This window comes from Saccopteryx bilineata, chromosome 11 (assembly GCF_036850765.1).
Source record: "Saccopteryx bilineata isolate mSacBil1 chromosome 11, mSacBil1_pri_phased_curated, whole genome shotgun sequence".
Classification (NCBI taxonomy): Eukaryota; Metazoa; Chordata; class Mammalia; order Chiroptera; family Emballonuridae; genus Saccopteryx; species Saccopteryx bilineata.
In genome coordinates this window covers 81,196,263-81,219,307 of record NC_089500.1, presented here as the reverse complement: position 1 = coordinate 81,219,307, position 23,045 = coordinate 81,196,263, and the positions used below count along the sequence as shown (strand labels likewise).

Here is a 23,045-nt window from a genome sequence, read left to right as displayed (position 1 = left end):
AATCCTGTTCTACCTATCAAATCCTCTTAGCACACTCTGAACCCCTTCTTCCAGCTGAGCCTGATCTATCCCCTTTGATCCGGCTGACCATACCATCCCACTATCTGCCCTGTCTCTTCCCCTTCCCTCTGCAGACAACTCCCCGCCACCTGGAATCATTCAAGCTCAGAATCAGATACTGACTCCCCAGACCTCCCATCCCTCCTCGTGATCACTCCCATGTAGGGCAATGTACCCCCCAGAGCCCTCTGGCTCCTCTCCTCCCTCTCCATGAGGTAGCAGCTGCCAAGGGAATAATTAGGGTTAACATCCTATTCTCCCTCACAGACCCGTCACAAATAGACAAGAGACTAGGCTCCTTTTCCACAGACCCAGATACCTACATAAAGGAATTTAAATACCTGACCCAGTCATACTGTTAAGCCTAATCTGGAGGGACCCGAAACATTGAAGACATGAACAAAGTCCATCGATTACACATCAAAGCTTTATTGTCTAGCTTGGCCAAGCGGCGGCAACTCCAACAGAGGTCTGAGGGAGAGTGTGCAGGCCCTTTGTTCCTCTTAGTTTTTATAGTTTTGTGAGTGGGAAGTACAGAAGCAAAAATTGTAATTAGGAGCCCCTTACCACTATTGGTTATAGTCATGTGTCCTTTAACATGATAGGACCACATTCAATTTGCAAGCCATACATCATTTTGGAGAAAACAAAATTTACAAATCAACACAATGGTAGAAAGATGTCTCTTTACATATTAAAAGGCATTCCTATATTATCTAGTGTTTATCTGCTATCTCTCTGTCCAGAGTCACACGTGTTAACCACACACATTTACATAGGAGAGGTAGTTTCTGTGGGTACAAATGCCTGCAAATGGTTCATTGCTATAAGAAAAGGTTTATTTTGGCTTTTCTCCCCTGCACCTGGCTAGCCATTCACCCCTTTCCCCACAGGTGTGGTGGAATGTCTGGGAATCCATGTTTTCCTTTCCTTTGCATTTACAATACAATGCCAAAGGCCATCCTGGTCATGCCAATCACATAGTACAGAGACTATTTCTCACAATTTCTCTGCACACCTTAACCCAAATTAATAAAATGTTCTTCAAGCCTCCCAAAATATTAATATTAATTCTGTAGCTTTTGGTACTTTACAACACCTGCGGGTGAGGTGGCGCAGTGGCTCCTCAATACGACCTAAACTGGCATGACCTTTATGTTCTCCTCCACTTTATTACCCAAAGAGAAGGAGCGAGTCTGGTTGGCCACACAGGCACACGCTGACGACTTCCATAGACAATCAGAAACCTGCAGGAGCAACAGCCATTCCCCAGGAAGACCCTCACTGGGCCTATCAAATTGGCAAACCTGGCAGAGACCTCTGCAACCACATGGTCGCCTGTTTAATAGCAGGCCATTCACAAGGCAGTTAATTACGAAAAACTCCGAGAGATTTCACAAAGGGTAGATGAAAATCCGGCCCAATTTGGTCAAGGAGTCCATAGTTCTTAACACTTATTTCATCTCCCAATCAGCCCTGACATATGGCAAAAAACTTAAAAAGGCAGAGGAGGACCCTCAACCCCTCAATGAGATCTCCTGAGCATGGCTTTTAAGGTCTATAATGACCGAGAGGAACAGGAGAAGGTAGATGGAGCTCAAATACCAGCTCTTGGTGGCCGCCCTTAAAGGCTTCAACACCCCTAAAGGGCTTCATAGGACTCCACCAGGGCCCCACTTCAAATGTGGAAAAGAAAGTCATTGGGCAAAAGCCCGTCTGGCTCTTCAGACCCCACCAGGGCCATGCCCTCACTGTGGGAAAAAGGAACACTGGAAGGTAGGCTACCTCCTCTCTCCTCAAAGTGAGGGTTTAGCCTCTTCCAGCCCTGCATCAGCCACCTCTGACCTAAACTTGCCCAGACTGCTGGGACTTGCCACTGAAGACTGAAGGTGCCCAGGACATCGGCCCCATCTCATGTCACCATGGACGAGCCTAGGGTAACCATCCAAGTAGCAAATAAGCCATCTCATTTCTTATAGATGGGGGCCACTTACTCTGCCTTGCCTGAACATTTGGGTTCTGTTCATCCCTCGAAGATCTCTGTTGTGGGGTGTTGATGGTCTTATTTCCTCCCTACTTGCCATGAATCCACTCCCTTGTCTAATGCATGGCGTCCCTTTGCACACTCTTTTCTCCTCTTACTTTAATGCTTTACACCTATTTTAGGCCAAGACCTACTCTCTAAATTTAGAACCTATCTCTCCTTTCACCTCCCGTCATCCTTGAAGTCGGCCTTGTTGCTATGTCTCGACCAGCCAGACTTGCCTACTTCTGTTACAAAGCTACCTCTACCTCCCAATATAGTGAATCCCAAGGTGTGGGACACCTCTGTGCCCTTAGTAGCCTCTCACCACACCCCAATACAGATCAAACTCCGAGACCCATCCCGCTTTCCAAACCAGCCTCAATATCCCATGTCTCTCATACATGAAAAGGGTCTAACACCCATAATTGAGAAACTTTTAGGCCGAGGCCTTCTTCCACCCACTCACTCCCCTACAACACTCCCATTTTACCCACTAAGAAATCGAATGGCTCTTACAGACTAGTCCAATATCTCTGCATCATCGGCACAGCAGTGCTACCCATGCACCCCGTAGTACCTAATCCTTATAATCTACTGTTTCAAGTTCCTCTAACAACCACCCATTTCATGGTCTGGGACCTTAAAGATGCATTTGTCACTATTCCCTTGCACCCTAATAATCAGGACATGTTTGCCTTCACCTGGACTCCTGGACTGACCCAGACACCTAACAGTCACAACAACTTACAGGGACAGTCCTGCCCCAAGGCTTCAGAGATAACCCCCACTTCTTTGGTCAGGCTCTAGCCTAGCCTCTGACTTGGCCACCCTCTCCTTCTTTCCCAGTGCCCTCCTCCAGTTTGCTGATGATCTTGTTCGCAGCCCGTCCTGTGACCTTTCTGTTCAGCATATGGCTATTCTCCTAAATTTCCTAGCTGACCATGGATACTGGGTTTTGCCCAAGAAATCCCAACTGACCAAACTTACCCTAGAACTACAGCAGCCATGGACTAAACTCCTTCCCATTGCACTCACCCGAATTAGGGCGAGTCCCAGAAACCCCTCCTCAGCCCTTTCGAATTTATGTATGGCAGACCTTACCTCCTTGGCAAATTTCCCAGTCAAACCTCTTCTCTGGGAGACTATATCCCCATTCTTAACCTGGTCAGGCAACTCCTGCGAAAACATGCAGACCAAGTCCTCACAAACCCCCTGCCTGGACCACTCGCTACACCCAGTACTCGTCCCAGAAAACTGGGTCCTCTTAAAAACCCTCCACTCGTCTAATTTATGCCCTCGGTGGATGGGCCCTTTCCAGATTCTCCTCACCACCCCCACGGCCTTAAAACTCCAGGGAAAGGCCCCATGGTTCCATCTCTCCAGGTTAAAGAAGACAGAAGCTCCACCTCAGCCTGTGCCCACGAGTCTTTCCATTCTGCCTAATTCTCTGCTGCAGCATACTTGTTCCTCCCTGGGACCCACCAAAGTCAAGCTAACCAGAATCCCTGTGGAACAGAGGTGGATTTAACATGGGCGCACCAGGCGCGCACCCTGGGCCCAGACTTCTGAAGGGCCCCGCAAAACCCCAACTTTATACGTTTTTCTAATGACACAAGTTTGGTTTCATATGTGTGATATTAACATTAATAGTACATAATAGTTTTTATTTATTTAAAAATATGGTTAACATGTATTTTTATTTCCCCTGACACTTTCTCTCTCTTTTTTAAAGGACCCAATATTTTCTTCTGTGCCAGGGGCCTCACCCCAGTTCGCCTCTGCTGAGGAGGAAGAAGGACCGGAGTCGTGAGTAGACAGGCCTTTCCAGCAAAGACTACAAACTCACTTTACTCTTCCTTCTGACCATGCCCCTAGGGGGATGTCCTGCCCCCATCCCCTCCCTTTTATTTTTTATTTTTATTTATTTATTTTGTATTTTTCTGAAGCTGGAAACGGGGAGAGACAGTCAGACAGACTCCCGCATGCGCCCGACCAGGATCCACCCGGCACGCCCACCAGGGGCAACGCTCTGCCCACCAGGGGGCGATGCTCTGCCCCTCCGGGGCATCGTTCTGTTGCGACCAGAGCCACTCTAGTGCCTGGGGCAGAGGCCAAGGAGCCATCCCCAGCACCCGGGCCATCTTTTGCTCCAATGGAGCCTCGGCTGCGGGAGGGGAAGAGAGAGACAGAGAGGAAGGAGAGGGGGAGGGGTGAAGAAGCAGATGGGCGCTTCTCCTGTGTGCCCTGGCTGGGAATCGAACCCGGGACTTCTGCACGCCAGGCCGATGCTCTACCGCTGAGCCAACCAGCCAGGGCCCATCCCCTCCCTTTTAGAGTCCTCATATCTAGAACTGCTCTCTTAACCTTACTCAAGATCTTTTAATTAAGACGAATTCCTCCTATGCAGCTAACTGCTGAATGTGCCTATCTATGTCCCCCTCAGCCTATTCTGCCCTCCTTATTCCAAATAATGCCACACACCTTCTTCAAACCACTCTTATGTACAAAATCCAAAAGGGAGCTACCTTCTTTGAGAGAGGCAACACTGTTATAGGGAACTATCCCACTTCAGCCGCCAGCCGAGTAAACAAGCTATGTCAAACCTACTGTTCCCAGCTTGAGAAATTAAAACCCCCAACCCCTCCTGCTCAAGGACCAGTCACTCTAATAACCCCCCTCCTTCCACCTGCCCCCAATTTCCCAAAGACCATCAGAATAATCAAGTCAACTATCAAGTTGCTCCAGAAGCAAACGGATTATTTTCTAACCCCATTCAATTCACAGGACACCTTACTTACACTCTTACGGCTTCACAATATAAATGCTCCTATCCCACCAACTCTATCCCTGGCTTACTACTTCCTCCGTGACAAGATTACAGTGCTCAAAACAATCCTCTATTTATATCTCCCTCCTTATCGGGGCAGCTCTTTCCTCCACCCTGTCCATCCGGAGCTCAGGAACAGAAGGAGGACAACGACCTTTTGTCCATTTATTCTCTCTTCACCTCTCAGCTTGCATCACCCAGTGAGGGCCTTTCTACATGTGTGGGACTAACACCTACATGTTGGGTGGGAACCTGTACCCTAGTCTATCTCACCCCAACATAAACATAAACATAACCATAAACATAAGTTCCACTGCATGAGCCTCTTCCCATCCCCAGCACTTTTCTAATCAAGCAAAGGAACAGATGTGCAATACAAGTAAGCCCTCTCCTTGCAACCCTAGGAATCTCTATAGGGCTGGGCCTAGAGGCTGGGGGTGGGGGTGGGAGGTGGGGGCTAGCCCCCTCTTTATCTTACTTTCACTCTCTCTCTGAAGATCTTCAAAACTCCCTAGAGGAAATTGTATCCACTCTGGTAAGATTCCAAGACCAACTTACTTCCCTGGCTGCTGTCACACTGCAAAATCTCTGAAGCCTGGACCTCTTGACAGCAGAAAAGGGAGGTATCTGTGTCTTTCTAGAAGAACAATGAATGTTGCTTTTACCTCAACCAGTCAGGGCTGGTTAGTGACGCAGTCATCAAATTAAAGGAACGAGCACAACGAATTCATGATAGACAAGAGGGGTCTTGGAATCAGTGGCTGTGCATAAACTGGGTGTCTTAGCTGTTACCATTTATTGGCCCACTCACTCTTATTTTTATCATTTTAGCAGTTAGGCCCTGTTTTCTGTGCTTATTCTCCAACTTTCTCAAGGACCATCTGAAGGCCTTTACTAATTGAATAGTCCTTGAGCTCCTGTTAATCCAAGTCACCTACCAGAAGGTCTCTATTTCACCACCATGGCCGCCTGAGGCCAGATATCTCCTCCCATAACTCCTCGCCCATAGCCAGCAGGAAGCAGTTACATAAAAAAATAAAACCGAAACCACTCTTCCCCCTTCCCTTAACAGCTGCCCAACTCCCACCCAAAGGTTCCCTATTTAACTCTGTTTGTTAGAAAGGCGGGCACTGACCTGCACCTTAGGAGGCAGCCCGGCAGATAACCCCCAATAAAGTTTTCTTGCCTAAACTCAGGTGTATTCCTCCTTCAGCGGACCTTTCAGTGTCTATGGTCATACCACCCTTAACATGCCCAATCTCTGAAGTCAAAATATTTGGAGGGAAGAAGTGCCTTTGGATGCCTCTTCTCTCACTCTGCCTGCTGATACAGTCTGAGGCAATTTCTAAACAGATTGGTATTCTTGAGTGTGTAAGGCAGGGGTCCCCAAACTACGGCCTGCGGGCCGCTTGCAGCCCCCTGAGGCCATTTATCCGGCCCCCACTGCACTTCCGGGAGGGGCACCTCTTTCACTGGTGGTCAGTGAGAGGAGAATAGTTCCCATTGAAATACTGGTCAGTTTGTTGATTTAAATTTACTTGTTCTTTATTTTAAATATTGTATTTGTTCCCGTTTTGTCTTTTTACTTTAAAATAAGATATGTGCAGTGTGCATAGGGATTTGTTCATAGTTTTTTTTTATAGTCTGGCCCTCCAATGGTCTGAGGGACAGTGAACTGGCCCCCTGTGTAAAAAGTTTGGGGACCCCTGGTGTAAGGAATGCCTTCTTCTGGGTTGATGAATTAAGCAATTAATTAATCACTCAGGAAGAGGCCAAAAGTTTGGGGACCCCTGGTGTAAGGAATGCCTTCTTCTGGGTTGATGAATTAAGCAATTAATTAATCACTCAGGAAGAGGCCACAACAGAGATGGCCTGTCTATACTGGCCAATACTATTGCTGACTGGAAAAAGTACCCTCTCCTGGAAATATGCGGTCAATATAATTCTTCATATAATTCTTTATAATTACCTTTTGGCTCTCATTACATGAGGATTTTATTCAGGGGGCAGTGAGTAGTTCTAGTTATGCAGACATTTCTACTTAAGAGGATATGGATATGCCATGTCTCTCCAAACACTCCATGTGCTGAACAGTGATGCTCTGGCAGCCTCACTCTGAAGCTCCTTCTGTACTTTAAACATGCTTTCATCATCCCATACAAGGAATTGAGTTTTGCTCTAGGAATGGCACACAGAAATGAATATTCAGCAACAGCAGACCGTTTGGTTTATGCTAACAAAAAGATGGTGATCCAAGTACTAAGATATGATATCACGGGGGAAGCTGAGAAAATGATCAGTCTGGGATACTCATTTCGAGCTTCCTGGAGATCTGTAAGAATTTTAGAATGCAGCAGATGAACATGTATGTCTGAACTCGGGAGACAAGTCTGGACAGACATCAAGATTTGGAAATCATTGCGCTTGCTTTGGCAACACATATACTAAATTTGGAGTGGTACAGAGAAGACCAGCAAGGATGACACACAAATTTGTGAAGCATTCTATAACTCAAGCTAAGTGGAATAGGCCAGCCAGAGAAAGACAAGTGGCCTATGTTTTCACTTCCATGTGGAAACTAACAAACTAAATAGAGACAAACTCATAGATAGAGGACAGACTGACCGTTGTCTGAGCGGAGAGGTTGGGGGACTGGATGAAAAAGGTAAAGGGATTAATATTTTTAAAAATTTTGGGAGTCATTACTATACAAAAGTATTTAAAGTAAAGGAGTGGCCCACAGACCCCTTCGGGGTCCTTCCTACCTCTTTTAACCTTTTACTGCCAACAGCCAACTTCCTATCATTTGTTTGCAGAAATCACAAGCCCTGGGGCTGGTGAGGTTCATTCTGTGCTGGAATTTCTACACTTCCCTCCAACTCCGTTTCATTTTATCCTCACGCCAGACATTACCTCTCACAAGTCTGACTCCTCCTCTGAGCTCCTCTAATATCCTGGGACCACTTATCCTGCTACATTGTGCTTTGCTTTTGTGTTCCTACCCCTTAGACCAGGGGTCTCAAATTCAAATTTAGACCAGGGGTCTCAGCATGTGGGCCGCAGAGCAAGATCACAGCCGTTCGGCGGGCCGCACTAGGTCTACAAAAGGCAACTGTTACGCAACACTTTTCTCACTGCAGTTGAAAACAAAAAAAAAATCAGTACAACAAGCACAATCGTACATGCAGTTTACTCAGTGTCACAAAACGACCAGAAACTGTAGTTCGCACCACAACTGCTGTTAACTAAGCTAATATCTAGCTAGGATGCTAGAGAAATGAAAAATACAAGTAGGCCCCTAGGCTTACTTAATTTTATCCAAAATATTTTGAACTTCATGGATTAGTCTGCGGGTCGCACAAAATTGTTCGGCGGGCCACATGTGGCCCGCGGGCCGCGAGTTTGAGACCCCTGCCTTAGACTGAGTTTCTTTAGAACAAGCAGTGTCTTACTAACGTTCTTAACACCGGGTATCTGAGGGTGAAATAAGTATTTGTTGAAAGCATAATTACAATTTAATAACAGAGTAAACTGTCAACATAAAAGAGCTTCCAAACCTGTAAGAAATTTTAATGAGTTTATTTGAGCCAAACTCTTGACAATTGCCAGGAAGCAAAATCTCAACGGATTGAGAAAATGCTCCGGAAAAGGGCAATTTCACCACTCATTCTACATGTCAGAATCAAAGGGGGGGTACTAAGGGGGCTACGTGAAATTGATTGGTAATACGTAGATTAGGGAGGCAGGAGGAAGCAATAGGGGGCCATCTCTGGGATTGGATATACTGAAACTTCTTTCACATAAGTAGGAACAAGATAATTAATAGTTATTAACATGGTAACAACAATGAGGTTTGTTGGTTCCTGCTCTGATGGGATGCCTGCCCTGAGGGGGGCAGGAAAAGATTACCTGGCCTGTTTTCAGGTACTTTATTGTAGATGCAAAAGACGACAGGCTAGATTAAGGTAAATATTGAGCTTTGTTAGAGAAAACGACCTCCCTAGGGCATGACAACCCACAGTGAACTACTTTTAGTTAGAAAGTTTTCATTTCAGACCATCCTGTGTGGTTACGTTAGGTCTCTGAGTCTGCAAGGCCACCGTGCAGGCTTCCCCTGAGTATGTCGGGTTCAGCATGTAGCACCCTTTTGTCCAAAAAACAGAAGAGTCTTTGTGCCTGCAGTTCTTAAAATAACAAACTGGTAGGTGGCATAAATGTTCCGATCCTTGCCAAGGCCTTGCTATGCCAGCATAGAAATAGAGAAAAAAGCATAGAATAAAAAGCCCTTGCTATGCTAGCATAGAAATGAGGAACATACCAGAACTTTCGACCTCTCTTTTCTCAAAACAGCCTCAGGCTTTTTCAGAAGAGTTCACTCATCTTTCTTGAACTGTAGGTCTCCATTATCACTACTCTTCGTTATCACTTAGTGGCATCTAGAACCATCATTGTTACATCTGGGCACCTAGTATGCCAGTGTGGTAATACACAGTATTATTAGATGAAAATTTCATTAATCAAATGCTTTTAGTAAACATTCTAGCCTGATCTGTTGTGGTGCAGTGGATAATAGTAAACACTTCAAGACAATGTTAAAAGTTAGACTTGCTACCTTCCTGCTGACACAAATTATTTGTAAAAAACAAATACCAAACCACCCCCATGTTCTCTAGAAATACTTGGGAGGTGAAACCTGTCACTTAAAGCTGCAGTTACTTCCAGTCTGTACCTGGGCAACCATCTTGAGTTAACCTAATGATCTAAACCCACTACAACTTTGAAATATAGTTCGTTTAAGACACAAATGTCTACTTATTTGCAAAAGCGACCAAATGCCAAATCTGATAAGTGTAAAAGTAGGCAGTGAAGACGGAAGCATACACTGCAAGTCGAGCTGAAGAACTTAAAGGCAAAAGTGATTAAGGGTGCAACAAGCTGTGCTACCTTTTTCGTGACTATAGAAATGGCTCTGAAAAGAGCCTTTTGTTTGTTTTCAAACTTGGTCCTCACTTGGCCTTGTGGTGGCTCTCGGTCTTCTTGGGCAGCAGCACGGCCTGGATGTTGGGCAGGACGCCGCCCTGCGCGATGGTCACTTTGCCCAGCAGCTTGTTGAGCTCCTCGTCGTTGCGGATGGCCAGCTGCAGGTGGCGCGGGATGATGCGCGTCTTCTTGTTGTCGCGGGCCGCGTTGCCGGCCAGCTCCAGGATCTCGGCCGTCAGATACTCCAGCACCGCCGCCAGGTACACGGGCGCGCCGGCCCCGACCCGCTCGGCGTAGTTGCCCTTGCGGAGCAGGCGGTGCACGCGGCCCACGGGGAACTGCAGGCCGGCCCGCGAGGACCGGGTCTTGGCCTTGGCTCGCGCCTTCCCGCCCTGCTTTCCACGTCCAGACATAGTGAATAGAATTGCACCCTCTCTACCCTCTGAGTTGAGTCACTGAGAGTCGTCCTTTTTATAGTCCTTCTTGGGCGCTAAAGTGAAGCTGTTCTATTGGCGGAAAGTTACAGACCTCTCACTTGAACCAATGGGATCCTGGTTCTGAAATACCCTTCTTTTGATTGGGCAACATTTCTGTGACGTTTCCTGAAGTCGCCACCAGTGACACAGGATTTTACTCGCCGCCTGTATAAGAGGCTGTGAACCGAGAAGACATTTGCAGACTAACACTCATTCCTCCTGTGGCGTCTCTGCTTGCTCTGCGGTTCCTCCCGACCATGCCCGAGCCCGCCAAGTCCGCGCCCGCCCCGAAGAAGGGCTCCAAGAAGGCGGTGACCAAGGTGCAGAAGAAGGACGGCAAGAAGCGCAAGCGCAGCCGCAAGGAAAGCTACGCGGTTTACGTGTACAAGGTGCTGAAGCAGGTGCACCCCGACACCGGCATCTCGTCCAAGGCCATGGGCATCATGAACTCGTTCGTCAACGACATCTTCGAGCGAATCGCGGGCGAGGCGTCGCGCCTGGCGCATTACAACAAGCGCTCAACCATCACGTCCCGGGAGATCCAGACCGCCGTGCGCCTGCTGCTGCCCGGGGAGCTGGCCAAGCACGCCGTGTCCGAGGGCACCAAGGCCGTCACCAAGTACACCAGCGCCAAGTGAGCGCACTGTATAGCGACTGATCACTCATTCACACCCAAAGGCTCTTTTCAGAGCCATTAATGATTTCCGGAGAGAACTGGCACTCACGCTATCCTGCTTACGAGGTAAGCAAAGGCAGTTTTTCATCTGAACCCTTTGGAGAATTCTTGCTTAAAGCCAAAGTCCCATTGGGCACTGTGTTAAGATTGCTGATAACTTATATATATATACATTTTTATCATCAGACAACCAACAGTAATTTCTTAATGTGCTGATTCTATTTAACATCCTAGGATCATTTTGCTGCTGACAATACCTCGTTGAGAAAATTTGTCAGTGCGCAAGAAACTTCAGGTGCTCTTTAGGGTGAAAAAAATTACTCTTTAGAATCTTATTGGCTTAACGTTCATTTCTTTTACTGGAAAGCTAGTTTTCACCACTGCTCCCCATACTGTATGACTGACAAATTGATTTAAAGGGACTCCCCATGTCGCGTTCCCTTTCGCTTATTTCGTAACATCAGTGGTATGTGCCTTCTGGCTAACTCACTGCCCACATTTGCACAAAATAACCTAGGGGTGTTGAGAATAATGGAGAAAGGACGTTAGAAGCAGAACAAATCAACTCAACCATCTACGGATGACCACCGCTCAACCACATGCTTCTAAGTGAAAGTTAATCTTTTTGAACGGTGGAGAGTGACAAGACCTTTTTTCCCCACGGGCGAGCGGGTCCCCAGTGTGTAGGAAGGCATTTCAGAGCTGACTCAGCTCTTCCAGGGATGGAAATAAAAGTCCCTAGCATTTTACAGACCATCAGATGAGATTTTAATTCCCAACATCTTTACTGATTTTCTAGCTATTTATCAGTCTTTTTCCACTAAAACAACAACAAAATAACAGGAGGCCCTAGACTCGTAGAAATAAATAGCACAAGATTTGAACTGAAATTAATGAGCTCAGCGAGCAAAGGACAGTTAAACCAAAATTGCAGACAAAGGCCGGGAGAAGACGGCTGGGAACATGAGTGGAATATTTATGGGGCTTATTATTAGTCCATTTCTTTACTCCATCAATCAGTGTTACATATAGTATTGTTATAATGCAGCACAAAGATAAAATGAACCTGATGGCTGTTCTCCATGATCCACACAGTGGAATAATAAAATGGCCAGTGTCGCTTGATCAGTTTTATGTCCCGTTTCTTATATTTGCACCCAGTGATTTGTAGCTTTAACTGTGCATAAGAATTGCTGGTGCAATTTTGAAAAAAACAATCACTTCCTACCCAAATCCCAGAGATTTGTATTTAATTGATCAGAGGGGCCCTGGCATCAGGGATAGTTGGAATCTCCCAGGTGGTGCTGGTGACTGGGAGGTTTGAACTGTAGGAAACAGCCTCTTGATAGCACCCAGGCACCCACCTTCTGAAATTACTCCATTGTGGAGCCCTTCCCACTGTGTAGCAGAGTTGGTCGAAAGGATGTCACAGAAGTGATTGTAAGTCACTTCCAAAGTTAGATGAGAGACTTTCACCGTGATCACTCCCACTCTCAGGTCACCTGCTCCACAAGCAGGAAGCTAGCTAGCCCTTAGGTATGAGTGACCCTTCAGACACTCACACGGTGAGGACCTGAGGCCCCAGCCAACAACATTACAAGGAACCCTCTTCTCAGACCTTGGAAGCTCCAGTCCCAGTCGAGCTTTAGATGACAAGTCCTTGACTGCAACCTCACTAGAGATCCTGAATCAGAACCAGCCAGACAAGCTGCTCCCAGATTCCTGATTCTCAGAAACTCTGAGGCAATAAGTGTTTGCTACTTTAAACTGCTGGATTTTGGACTATTGCATTATACAAGGTATTCAGTTAATAATATACCAACTAAAATCTTTAAACTTTTTTTTATTGATTGGTTTTTATAGAGAGAGAAAGGAAGAGAGAGAGATAAGCATTCTTTGTTGACCCACTTAGCTGTGCATTCATTAGTTGTTTCCTATATGTGCCCTGACTGAGGATCAAATCTGCACCTTTAGCATATCAGGAAGAAGCTCTAACTGACTGAGCTAATCAGCCAGGGTCTCCAACTAAAAATCTTTTCTTTCAAGCTCAAACCTTGTACCACTTTCAAGAAACTTTCCCAGATTATCACATTCCAGAATAATATCGACTCCCTCCAAATTTCTACAGAATTTAATATAAAATTAATTATATTCAACTATATTTAACATTAATTATAATATGTTTTGTATAATATATTATTTAAATATGTACATATATAACAAACATATATATATCTATATATAACTTATATAGAAATATAGCAATAGTATGATACTGTAATTGACCATTCCATGACATTGCATATATTCAATATTGTTCAAACTTCATTCAGTTTCACTTTCACAAATTTTATTCTTTTCTCTGTATCTGGATATAATCTCAACTATTATTTAGTTAATTTTTTGCTTAAATAGACTTTAAGAAATAGTATTTTATTTTTTTTAGAGAGAGACAGACAGACAGACAGGAAAGGAGAGACGTGAGAAGCAGCAATTCTTCATTGAGGCCTCTTAGTTCATTGATTGCTTTTTCATATGTGCCTTGACCTGGAGGTGGGGGGGGGGGGTCCAGCAGAGTTAGTGACCCCTTGCTCAATACACTGACCTTACACTCAAGCCAACGACCCTGAGCTCAAGTTGTTGAGCCCACCCTCAAGCCTCAGACTTCAGGGTGTCGAGCCTGGGACCTCAGTGTCCCAGTCCAATGCTCTATCCACTGCGCTACCTGGCTTTGACAATAGTATTTTAAAAGACAACTTTACATCACTACCCTAGTGGAAAATTTCTACCTCTGACCATAAACAGAAAGAAACTATGGAACAATATTTCAAAAATATTAATAAATTCCAATTATCTGCTCTTAACTCCTTATCACATTGAGCGTGAGGCTTTTGTTATAAAGTTGAAAAGTGGCAGGGTGGGTGGAGTTAGAAATGTTAGCGGAGATGAATGACCTGCCAGTACCAAATGGACACTACCAGTTACTTAATCAGAATGATTTGAGGAACACAGAAAAGAGAATGAAATATTCACTATTTCATTTCAGTATTTTAAACACCAAAGTTCACATACTATTTTACCATAATTTTCAAGTTCACATACTACATTACAAGAATTTCCATGGTACTTTGTACAGCTCTAGGAAAATATTGGTTTAATTAATATATTATTTAATTGAGACACTCTTATGCCTAACTCATGAAATATAAAAATATGTAACCTAAGAAGCTTACATTGTGATAAAAACATTTATAGTCATACTTATTTTTATTTCTCAAACTTTTCAATAATTACTTTTTTTTTTTTTTTTTTTTTCTGAAGCTGGAAACGGGGAGAGACAGTCAGACAGACTCCCGCATTCGCCGGACCGGGATCCACCCGGCACGCCCACCAGGGGCGATGCTCTGCCCACCAGGGGGCGATGCTCTGCCCCTCCGGGGCGTCGCTCTGCCGCGACCAGAGCCACTCCAGCGCCTGGGGCAGAGGCCAAGGAGCCATCCCCAGCGCCCAGGCCATCTTTGCTCCAGGCTGCGGGAGAGGAAGAGAGAGACAGGAAGGAGGGGGGGGGGGTGGAGAAGCAAATGGGCGCTTCCCTTGTGTGCCCTGGCCGGAAATCAAACCCAGGTCCCCCGCACGCCAGGCCGATGCTCTACCGCTGAGCCAACCGGCCAGGGCAATAATTACTTATTTTGTGGAAAGAAAATAAAGTTATATGATACATCTTTCATGGTAACTTTTACATGTGCACCTCATCCAGGTCCCAAGAACATGTTTGGAATTAGTGTACATCATCTCATAAAGTCTTAAAATAACTGGGACCTTGTTGTTTCCATTTCACAGACCATCAAGAGAATCACAGGTTCATTGAAGTATCCAGACACCCAGCTGGCCAGCACAGAGCAGAAAGAACATCAGTTTCCTCAAGTGACAAAACTTTAAGATCAGATTTTCTCATCTGTTTCTATGCTCTAATCTTTCTGTTCTATAGGTTGTCCTTTAGGTAAAATTTATTGACAAAAAATTATTTGGCCCTGGCCAGTTGGCTCAGTGGTAGAGCGTCGGCCTGGCGTGTGGGAGTCCCGGGTTCGATTCCCGACCAGGGCACACAGGAGAAGCGCCCATCTGCTTCTCCACCCCTCCCCCTCTCCTTCCTCTCTGTCTCTCTCTTCCCCTCCCGCAGCCAAGGCTCCATCAGAGCAAAGTTGGCTTGGGCACTGAGGATGGCTCTGTGGCCTCTGCCTCAGGCGCTAGAATGGCTCTGGTTGCAACAGAGCGACATCCCAGCTGGGCAGAGCATCGCCCCCTGGTGAGCATGCCGGGTGGATCACGGTCGGGCTCATGCGGGAGTCTGTCTGACTGTCCCCCCATTTCCAGCTTCAGAAAAATACAATACACACACACACACACACACACACACACACACACACTAGAAAGCCCAGCAGTCATACGAAATGACCGCTGTTCTAGATATTATAAATTGTAATTAAAATGATTTGTGCAAAGGTGTCTGCTAATTCAAACTGAATTACCCAGGGCAGGCGGCGAGGACGCCCCTTTGCTTACTGCCCCACGGGGTTTCCCCCTTCTACTTGCTTAATTGCTTAAAGTAGAGTGCAATGAAGGAAACCACTGGCGGTACATTTCTTAAGAGCCACTGCTAGCTCAATAAATAAAGGTGATTTAAATAATAAAATGTTAATTCACATGTCAAAGATCTCTTTGTACACATTTCTTGTGTAGATCTTTCCATCATTCTAAGCTTGCCTTGCAGAGGACCATCAATTATTTTTAATTTTACATCCGTTCTTTCACGAACTCTTGAACAGGCAACATCAAGTTGACCGTGTCCAAATGCAGGCTCAGGTAAAAAAATGCCAACACGCTTAAGCGTTTGGCCCTAAGACTATTGATGGTCATAGCAAAGGCAAGTTTTACAAGAAATTGTCTACGTCTCAATTGAAACGGCAACCTTGTTTGAGATGGAGCCAAATCAATTCTTGGAATGACATGTATTTCACCTTTAGAGGAGCCAAAGACTTAGCTATTATGACATTATTTTTCAATTGGAGAACCTCTAGTCTTGTACCATTGCAAAGACCCCTTCTGGTGTTAAGATTTCTTAACAGCATAATAATTGCTCCAATCTTTAACTTCAATTTGTGAGGTGGCATGCCAGAAGGCGGGACTATTTGAATGCCATGGCAACTTCACCCCATTGGCTAGTACAGTTACACAAGCAACCAATAAGCTATCGGCGACAGACACTTAAGCCGCATATAATAAAGATATATATATATTTGGGGCAAGCCATATAAACTATTGTAGATACCAGCTATAAATTCCAAAGAAAAACAATAAAGTGATATCCTGATTTGAATTAGCTGAAATCAATTCCCAAGGCTGATCAGCAATGGCATAAATTAATCTAGATTAATTATAAGTGAGATAAGTGTGAGGTCAGTTGGCAATGGGGGAAGGTCATGTGAAGAACCAGGTCTGGGGACTTTGGCTGGAACCACCTACATCCATGCCTGCCAAAAGAAACGGCCCAGGAGCACGTTGAAAAAGAATGACTGCCTGTCAGCCAATGAAATTTCGCCATGTCACATCAACCCACCACCATACCAATGCTATAAATGACCACCACCAACCCCCCATGGGGGAGGGTGTGCGACTTCGCCCAAGAGGCGCTCTGAGTAAAGCTTTTGCTAGTCCACACCTGGTGCCTATGCCCTTCTTTCTTCCTTGGCGGAGAATACCTTACATTTGGTGCCAAAACCAGGGAGAAACTTGAAGCTCGCTGGGGCTGCTCCTCTCCCCCTTCCCTTCTGAGGAGGAACAGGACCTCCGACCTCCCACCCACTTCGGCACATGGTCCCCTCAGTTCTTTCTGCCTCCGAGATTCCCTGTCTGTAATTGTAGCTGCGTCAGGACCTCCTATCTGTTCCGAGTGCGTGTGTGCCCGTGGAGACATCCTGGACACTCCCACTCTACCTGACCGCCAGTGGCCAGAGGTTGAGTTGCAGGATGCCAATTCTCATCTCTGATCACTCCGAGGCTGAGGGCAGCCACAGAGGCACAGGAATCTAAACCTGGCTCAAAAACACTCGTGGAGTGCCTATCCGGAATCTCTCAAGCATTGATCCCTCCTTAAAGAAGAAGAAACTGATCTTCTCCAATGTGGCTGGGCCACAATACTCACTGGATAATCAAACCAGGTGGCCTCCTGAAGGGACTTTCAGTTTTAACATTCTCATTAATTTACACAACTATTGCCAGAGAACTGGGAAATGGTCCGAGATCCCTTACATTCAGGGCTTCTAGTATATGTGTTCCCATCCTAATCTCTGTGCTGCCTGCTCTACACGCAAGTCCTTTTAGCCAGAGAAGCCTCCGCTCCTGCTCCTTCCTCCTTCACCTACCCCCTTGAGGAACTCTCCCACCCTCCTGCCCCACCCCCGGGGGCACCCCTCTCTTGGAACCCCTCTCTGGTCCCTTTGTGGACCTCTTCTGCTCAGGTCTCTTCCCTCCAGGAAGCCCCCTCCCTTGCCGGCCAGGAACCCCTCCCTTCTCCTCTGTGTTCTTAAGCCCCTCCCCTGTCAGGCCACCCTCCTTGGGCCACTGACCTCACGTGGGTTTGCAGGGCTCCTGACCCCACGGCCCAGCCCTGGTCTTCTTGCAGGAAGACCTGGCCCTGTCCTGCCTCTGGCTCCAGCGTTTCTGGCTGGATCTGGGTGCTGGGCTCCCCAAGAGTCCCCCTCCTCTTGTTCTCAGGCCCCAAACCCCTATCCGAGACCTGATGAACATGGCATTTAAAGTTTTTAATGGTCGGAAGGAAAAGGCCGAGGCTGCTCGCCAGGCCCGCATGCAGCAGTAGGTAATGCTCCAAACCCAGGCTCTTGTGGCAGCCCTGAGGTGGGCAGAGCAACAGGGGCAAGATATAGGAGGTGCCCGACCCAAGTCTAGGCAGCAAAGAGGAACCCTGCCAGGAGCTTGCTTTAAATGTGGCAAAGGGGGTCACTGGACCCGGCAGTGTTCGTACCTGAGGCCTCCTACTAAGCCCTGCCCTGACTGCATGCAGCCCGGTCACTGGCAGAACCATTGCCCCTATTGGGCAACAGGCTCTTCCTTGGTGCCTCTATGCAAAGAACAAGCCAGCCAGGCGGGCCCATCCCTTGAACTCCTAGGCCTCATGGACGACTGGCGCGGCCTGGACTCAGAGACCCCCATCACCCTCGCCAAGCCCAGGGTAATGCTGCAGGTAGCGGGTAAGTCCATCTCATTTCTTGTGGACACGGGGGCTACCTTCTCTGTTTTGCCATCACACTCTGGACCTCTAGTTCCCTCACAGGTCTTGGTTATGGGAGTGGATGGGACCCCTTCTCTTTCCCTTCGCACGCCACCCCTGACATATAGTTTGGACGGACTCCCCTTTCTGCACTCCTTCTTAGTCATGCCATCATGCCCTGTACCCCTCTTGGGTTGGGACATTCTACAAAGTCTCAGAGCCACTATCCAGCTGACAGCATCTTCCCACTTACTTCTACCACTCCTGGCTGAAGGCTCTTCCACTACCACAGATCACCCTAACCTGATCACACCCCCTATTCCACCAGATATTGTCAACCCTCAAGTCTAGGACACTTCTACCCCAGTGGTAGCTGCCCACCACCCACTTGTTCACATCCACTTAAAGAATCCTTCCCAATTCCCATCTAGACTCCAATTCTCTATTTCAGCAAATCACCGCCACGGCCTTAAACCAACAATTATCCGCTTCTTGAACCAAGGCTTACTCATCCCACGGACTCTTTCCTGCAACACCCCATCCTTCCTGTTCAAAAACCTTCAGGGGCTTACCACCTCATACAAGACTTACGTCTAATCAATGAGGCGGTAGTTCCCCTCCATCCAGTAGTCCCTAATCCCTACACATTATTGTCACACATTCCCTCAAACACCACTCACTTCATGGTCCTGGACCTCAAGGATACCTTCTTTACCATTCCTCTGCACCCCAACTCTTACTTTCTGTTTGCCTTTACTTGGACTGACCCGAACACTAATGCAGCCCAAGCTTACGTGGACTGTCCTACCCCAGGGGTTCAGGGACAGCCCACACCTGTTTGGGCAGGCGCTAGCTCGAGATCTGGCTGCATGCAATCTCAAGACAAGTACCCTCTTGCAATATGTAGATGACCTACTCCTCTGCAGCCCCTCCCTGACTGCTTCGAGGAAACATACCGCCACCCTTCTAACTTCCTCACCATGAAGGGGTATCGTGTCTCCTCTACTAAGGCTCAACCTCACTCTCAATCCGTAGTCTATCTGGGCATCGCCTTACCCCCCACTAGCCAAGGTCTCACTCTAGAATGAACTCAGCCCCTCTGCAGTCTCCAGCCACCTACCACCGAGGATCAAATTCTTTCTTTCCTTGGTCTAATAGGCTTCTTTCAACACTGGGTTCCCAATTTTGCTCTCTTAGCCAAACCCCTCTATGAAGCTGCAAAAGAGACTCCCACAGGAACTCTCACATCCCCCAATGTCATCAAAAGGGCTTTCTCTACCCTTCAAGATGCCCTCATCTCCTCTCCCCTTTTCGCTTTACCTGACCCCAAACACCCCTTCCACCTTTTTACTGACGAAAAACACGGCAATGCTGTTGGTGTATTAACTCAACCTGTGGGGCCTACATACCACTCATACCTCTCTAAACAATTGGACACCACCGTCAAAGGCTGGCAGCCCTGCTTTTGGGCACTGGGCGCTGCAGCTGAACTCACCAAGGAGGCTACTAAGCTCACCCTTTCCCAACCCATCACTGTCTTCTCCTCCCACAGGCTCACTGACCTCCTTTTGCACAAATCTCTTTCTCTATTGGGTCCTTCCCACTTATAAGAATTTCACCTCCTGTTCATCAAAAACCCTTCAGTCACTCTTTTGCCCGCTCCCTGACTCAACCGAGCCACTCTACTGCCAGCTCCAACGACCCTTCGGAAACCCTCCCACGCTTGCACAGAGCTAATAGATTTCCTCAATAGACCCCGAGGTGGATGATCAGATTTTTCTTTAAAAGATCCAGATCTATTACTCTTTGTAGATGGGAGCTCTGTACAGGGACCTGGTGAATGACGATGGGTGGCCTATGCGGTGGTCACCACCTCCTCCCACCCTAGAAGCCCAACAGCTGCCAGAAGGCACCACCTCCCAGAAAGCAGAGCTGATTGCTCTCACGCGGGCACTCACTCTGGCCCAGGGAAAATGTGTAACCATATATACTGACTCTAAATATGCTTTTCTTATCACCCACAGCCACTCTGCCCTCTAGAAGGAAAGGGGGCTTCCTCACTACTGAGGACTCCCCCATAATCAATGCTACCCTCATTTCTAAACTTTTACAGGCATTACAGCTACCCACTGAGGTGGCTGTGGTACATTGTAAGGGCCATCAAACCTCTCAGGACCCGGTGGCCTTGGGAAATGCTCGGGCCGACGCGGCGACTCGAAATCTCACCCTGGAAGCCTCCCCCACTCCTCTCATGTTTCTCTCTACCTCCTTGAAACCTTCCAACACTCCTGAGGAAGAACAGGCCTTCCTCATTAAAGGTGGAGACATGTGCAATGAAGGATGAATATTTCTCGGAGATCGAATTGCCTTACCAAAAGGACAGGCTGAAACTCTCCTTTCTGATATCCACTGTTCCTTACACATAGGGACAAAAGCTCTCAGTTCTTGCACTCTTTTTCTCCCCAGGCCTCCAGCAGACTATCGAAAAGGTGCACTCAGCACGCACTGTCTGTTCCAGAGCCTCTACGCAGGGGGGACTCCGACCTCGCTTCCCCACTCATCAACTGAGGGGGCACGAGCCAGGCCAGGATTGGCAGATTGACTTCACTCATACATCCCCTCACAAAAAACTCCGTTATCTCTTAACTTTTGTTGATACATTTCAGGGTGGATAGAAGCCTTTGCCGCCCCTCGAGAAACAGCAGACACCGTTGTCTCCATCCTCGTTGAAGACATCATCCCGCAGTTTGGACTGCCGACTACCATCCTGTCAGACAACGGCCCGGCCTTCACTGCCCAAATAGTCCAGCAGGTCTCCACCTCTCTCAACATCACCTGGAAGCTCCACATACCCTATCATCCTCAATCGTCGGGTAAGGTGGAAAGGGCCCGTGGAATCCTGAAGGGTCAGCTAACTAAACTTTCCATCAAGACCAGACTCTCTTGGCCAAACCTCCTCCGCCTGGCACTCACCAGAATCAGAGCAACCCCGCGAAACCCCACTGGACTCAGCCCCTTTGTGCTGGTTTATGGTGGACCATTCGTAATCAATCACAACTTACCTGTCAACACCCCTCCTCTTGCCACATACCTCCCCTTTCTGTCTTTACTCCGCCATCTTCTCAGGGAACACGCAGACTGGACCCTTCCTCCCATAGGGGGTCCAGATGAAGCGCACCCAGCAGTCCCCCTCCAGCCAGGAGACAGGGTTCTTCTGAGGGAGCTCCAGCCTGGCTCCCTACAGCCCAGGTGGACGGGACCCCATACGGACCACTGGCAGTTGGAACCACTGGGCCCCACCCATCTTCGGCTTACCAAAAGGTTGGGCCCTGCAGATCCTCCTGTAACTCCTGTCCCTCCCACCGGAAACCTGCCTCCAGAGTAAATTAAAGAAGAGAGCAATGCTGTTACTGTATCAATGAGACTGGCCCGATGGAAGAAAACATCAATGTCCTCAACTGTCTGCAAGAGAAACTGCGCAAGGATCTCTCTTCCTACAATCCGCTTAACTCCTGGTGGCAGCCACCCATCCTCACCTGGGCTGCCCCTATCCTAAGTCCTCTTCTAATTATCAGCATATTACTCATGTTGGCTCTTTTTCTTAAATTCTTACAGGGCCGCATCCACGAGGTTTCTCGAGTCACAGTTAACCAGATGTTCCTACACCCATGTACGTGACTCCCCTCAGAGCCACCTCCTTCCGACCTCCGTCCCCCACGACACCACTAACTAACAGGAAGTAGCCAGACGAGTAGTGGCACCCCTATCTAACATAAAAGGTCAGAATGTGAGGTCGGTTGGCAATGGGGGAAGGTCCCATGAAGAACCAGGTTGGGAGACTTTGGCTGGAACCGCCCACACCCATGCCCACCAAAAGAAACAGCCCAGGAGCGCGTTGAAAAGGAACGACTGTCTGTCAGCCAATGAAATTTCGCCACGTCATATCAACCTGCCACCACCATACTGACGCTATAAACTACCCACCCCCCCAGGTGGGGGAGGCTGCGCAACTTCTCTGGCCCATCTGGAGAACTTTGTCCGGGATGCGCTCTGAATAAAGCTTTTGCTAGTCCACACTTGGTGCCTACGCCCCTTCTTTCTTGGCCCCCTTCTTTCTTGGCGGAGAATACCTTACAACAGGGGTCCCCAAACTTTTTACACAGGGGGCCAGTTCACTGTCCCTCAGACCGTCGGAGGTCCAGACCATAAAAAAAACTATGAACAAATCCCTATGTACACTGCACAAATCTTATTTTAAAGTAAAAAAACAAAATGGGAACAAATACAATATTTAAAATAAAGAACAAGTAAATTTAAATCAACAAACTGACCAGTATTCAATGGGAACTATGCTCCTCTCACTGACCACCAATGAGAGAGGTGCCCCTTCTGGAAGTGTGGCGGTGGCCAGATAAATGGCCTCAGGGGGCCGCATGCGGCCCGTGGGCCGTAGTTTGGGGACCCCTGCCTTACAATAAGAAAAACCCCCTTTTACTGAGAGGCTTAAAAGGCATTTTATGACTTAGGCCAAGTGTTCGAAGAGATTTTGTAAATATAATTTTTATACTTGTGTGTGATTTACACCAGCTCAAGATGGCCAATCACATTCCTGCTTAGGAAGGACTATTATTACAATATATTGTAAATGGAGAGGTTTTCATACTAGAAGGTTTTGAAAGGAATGAGGAAGAAGACTGGACTCCCTCCCTTCT

General features: G+C 47.3%; 2 protein-coding genes across 5 annotated transcripts; one reads left to right on the top strand and one right to left on the bottom strand.

Annotated features, from left to right (window-relative positions):
• Nucleotides 1–9,855: 9,855 nt before the first annotated feature.
• LOC136315458 (histone H2A type 1-H) lies at nt 9,856–10,308 on the bottom strand. Its single transcript, XM_066247084.1, has one exon. The coding sequence runs from the start codon at nt 10,304–10,306 to the stop codon at nt 9,920–9,922; it is 387 nt and encodes a 128-aa protein (XP_066103181.1). The 5' UTR covers nt 10,307–10,308; the 3' UTR covers nt 9,856–9,919.
• Nucleotides 10,309–10,572: 264 nt separating this feature from the next.
• On the top strand, nt 10,573–22,395 carry LOC136315450 (histone H2B type 1-K-like). Of its 4 annotated transcripts, XM_066247070.1 has the most exons (3): nt 17,944–18,313; nt 21,000–21,206; nt 21,949–22,395. In XM_066247070.1, the coding sequence occupies exons 1-3, from the start codon at nt 18,121–18,123 to the stop codon at nt 21,981–21,983; spliced, it is 435 nt and encodes a 144-aa protein (XP_066103167.1). In that variant the 5' UTR covers nt 17,944–18,120; the 3' UTR covers nt 21,984–22,395. The 4 variants fall into 4 exon arrangements, with proteins under 4 accessions (XP_066103168.1, XP_066103170.1, XP_066103169.1 ...); XM_066247071.1 differs by lacking the exon at nt 17,944–18,313 and adding an exon at nt 10,573–11,111 and having other exon boundaries at nt 21,000–22,395; XM_066247073.1 differs by lacking the exons at nt 21,000–21,206; nt 21,949–22,395 and adding an exon at nt 10,573–11,111 and having other exon boundaries at nt 18,233–18,271.
• Nucleotides 22,396–23,045: the final 650 nt, after the last annotated feature.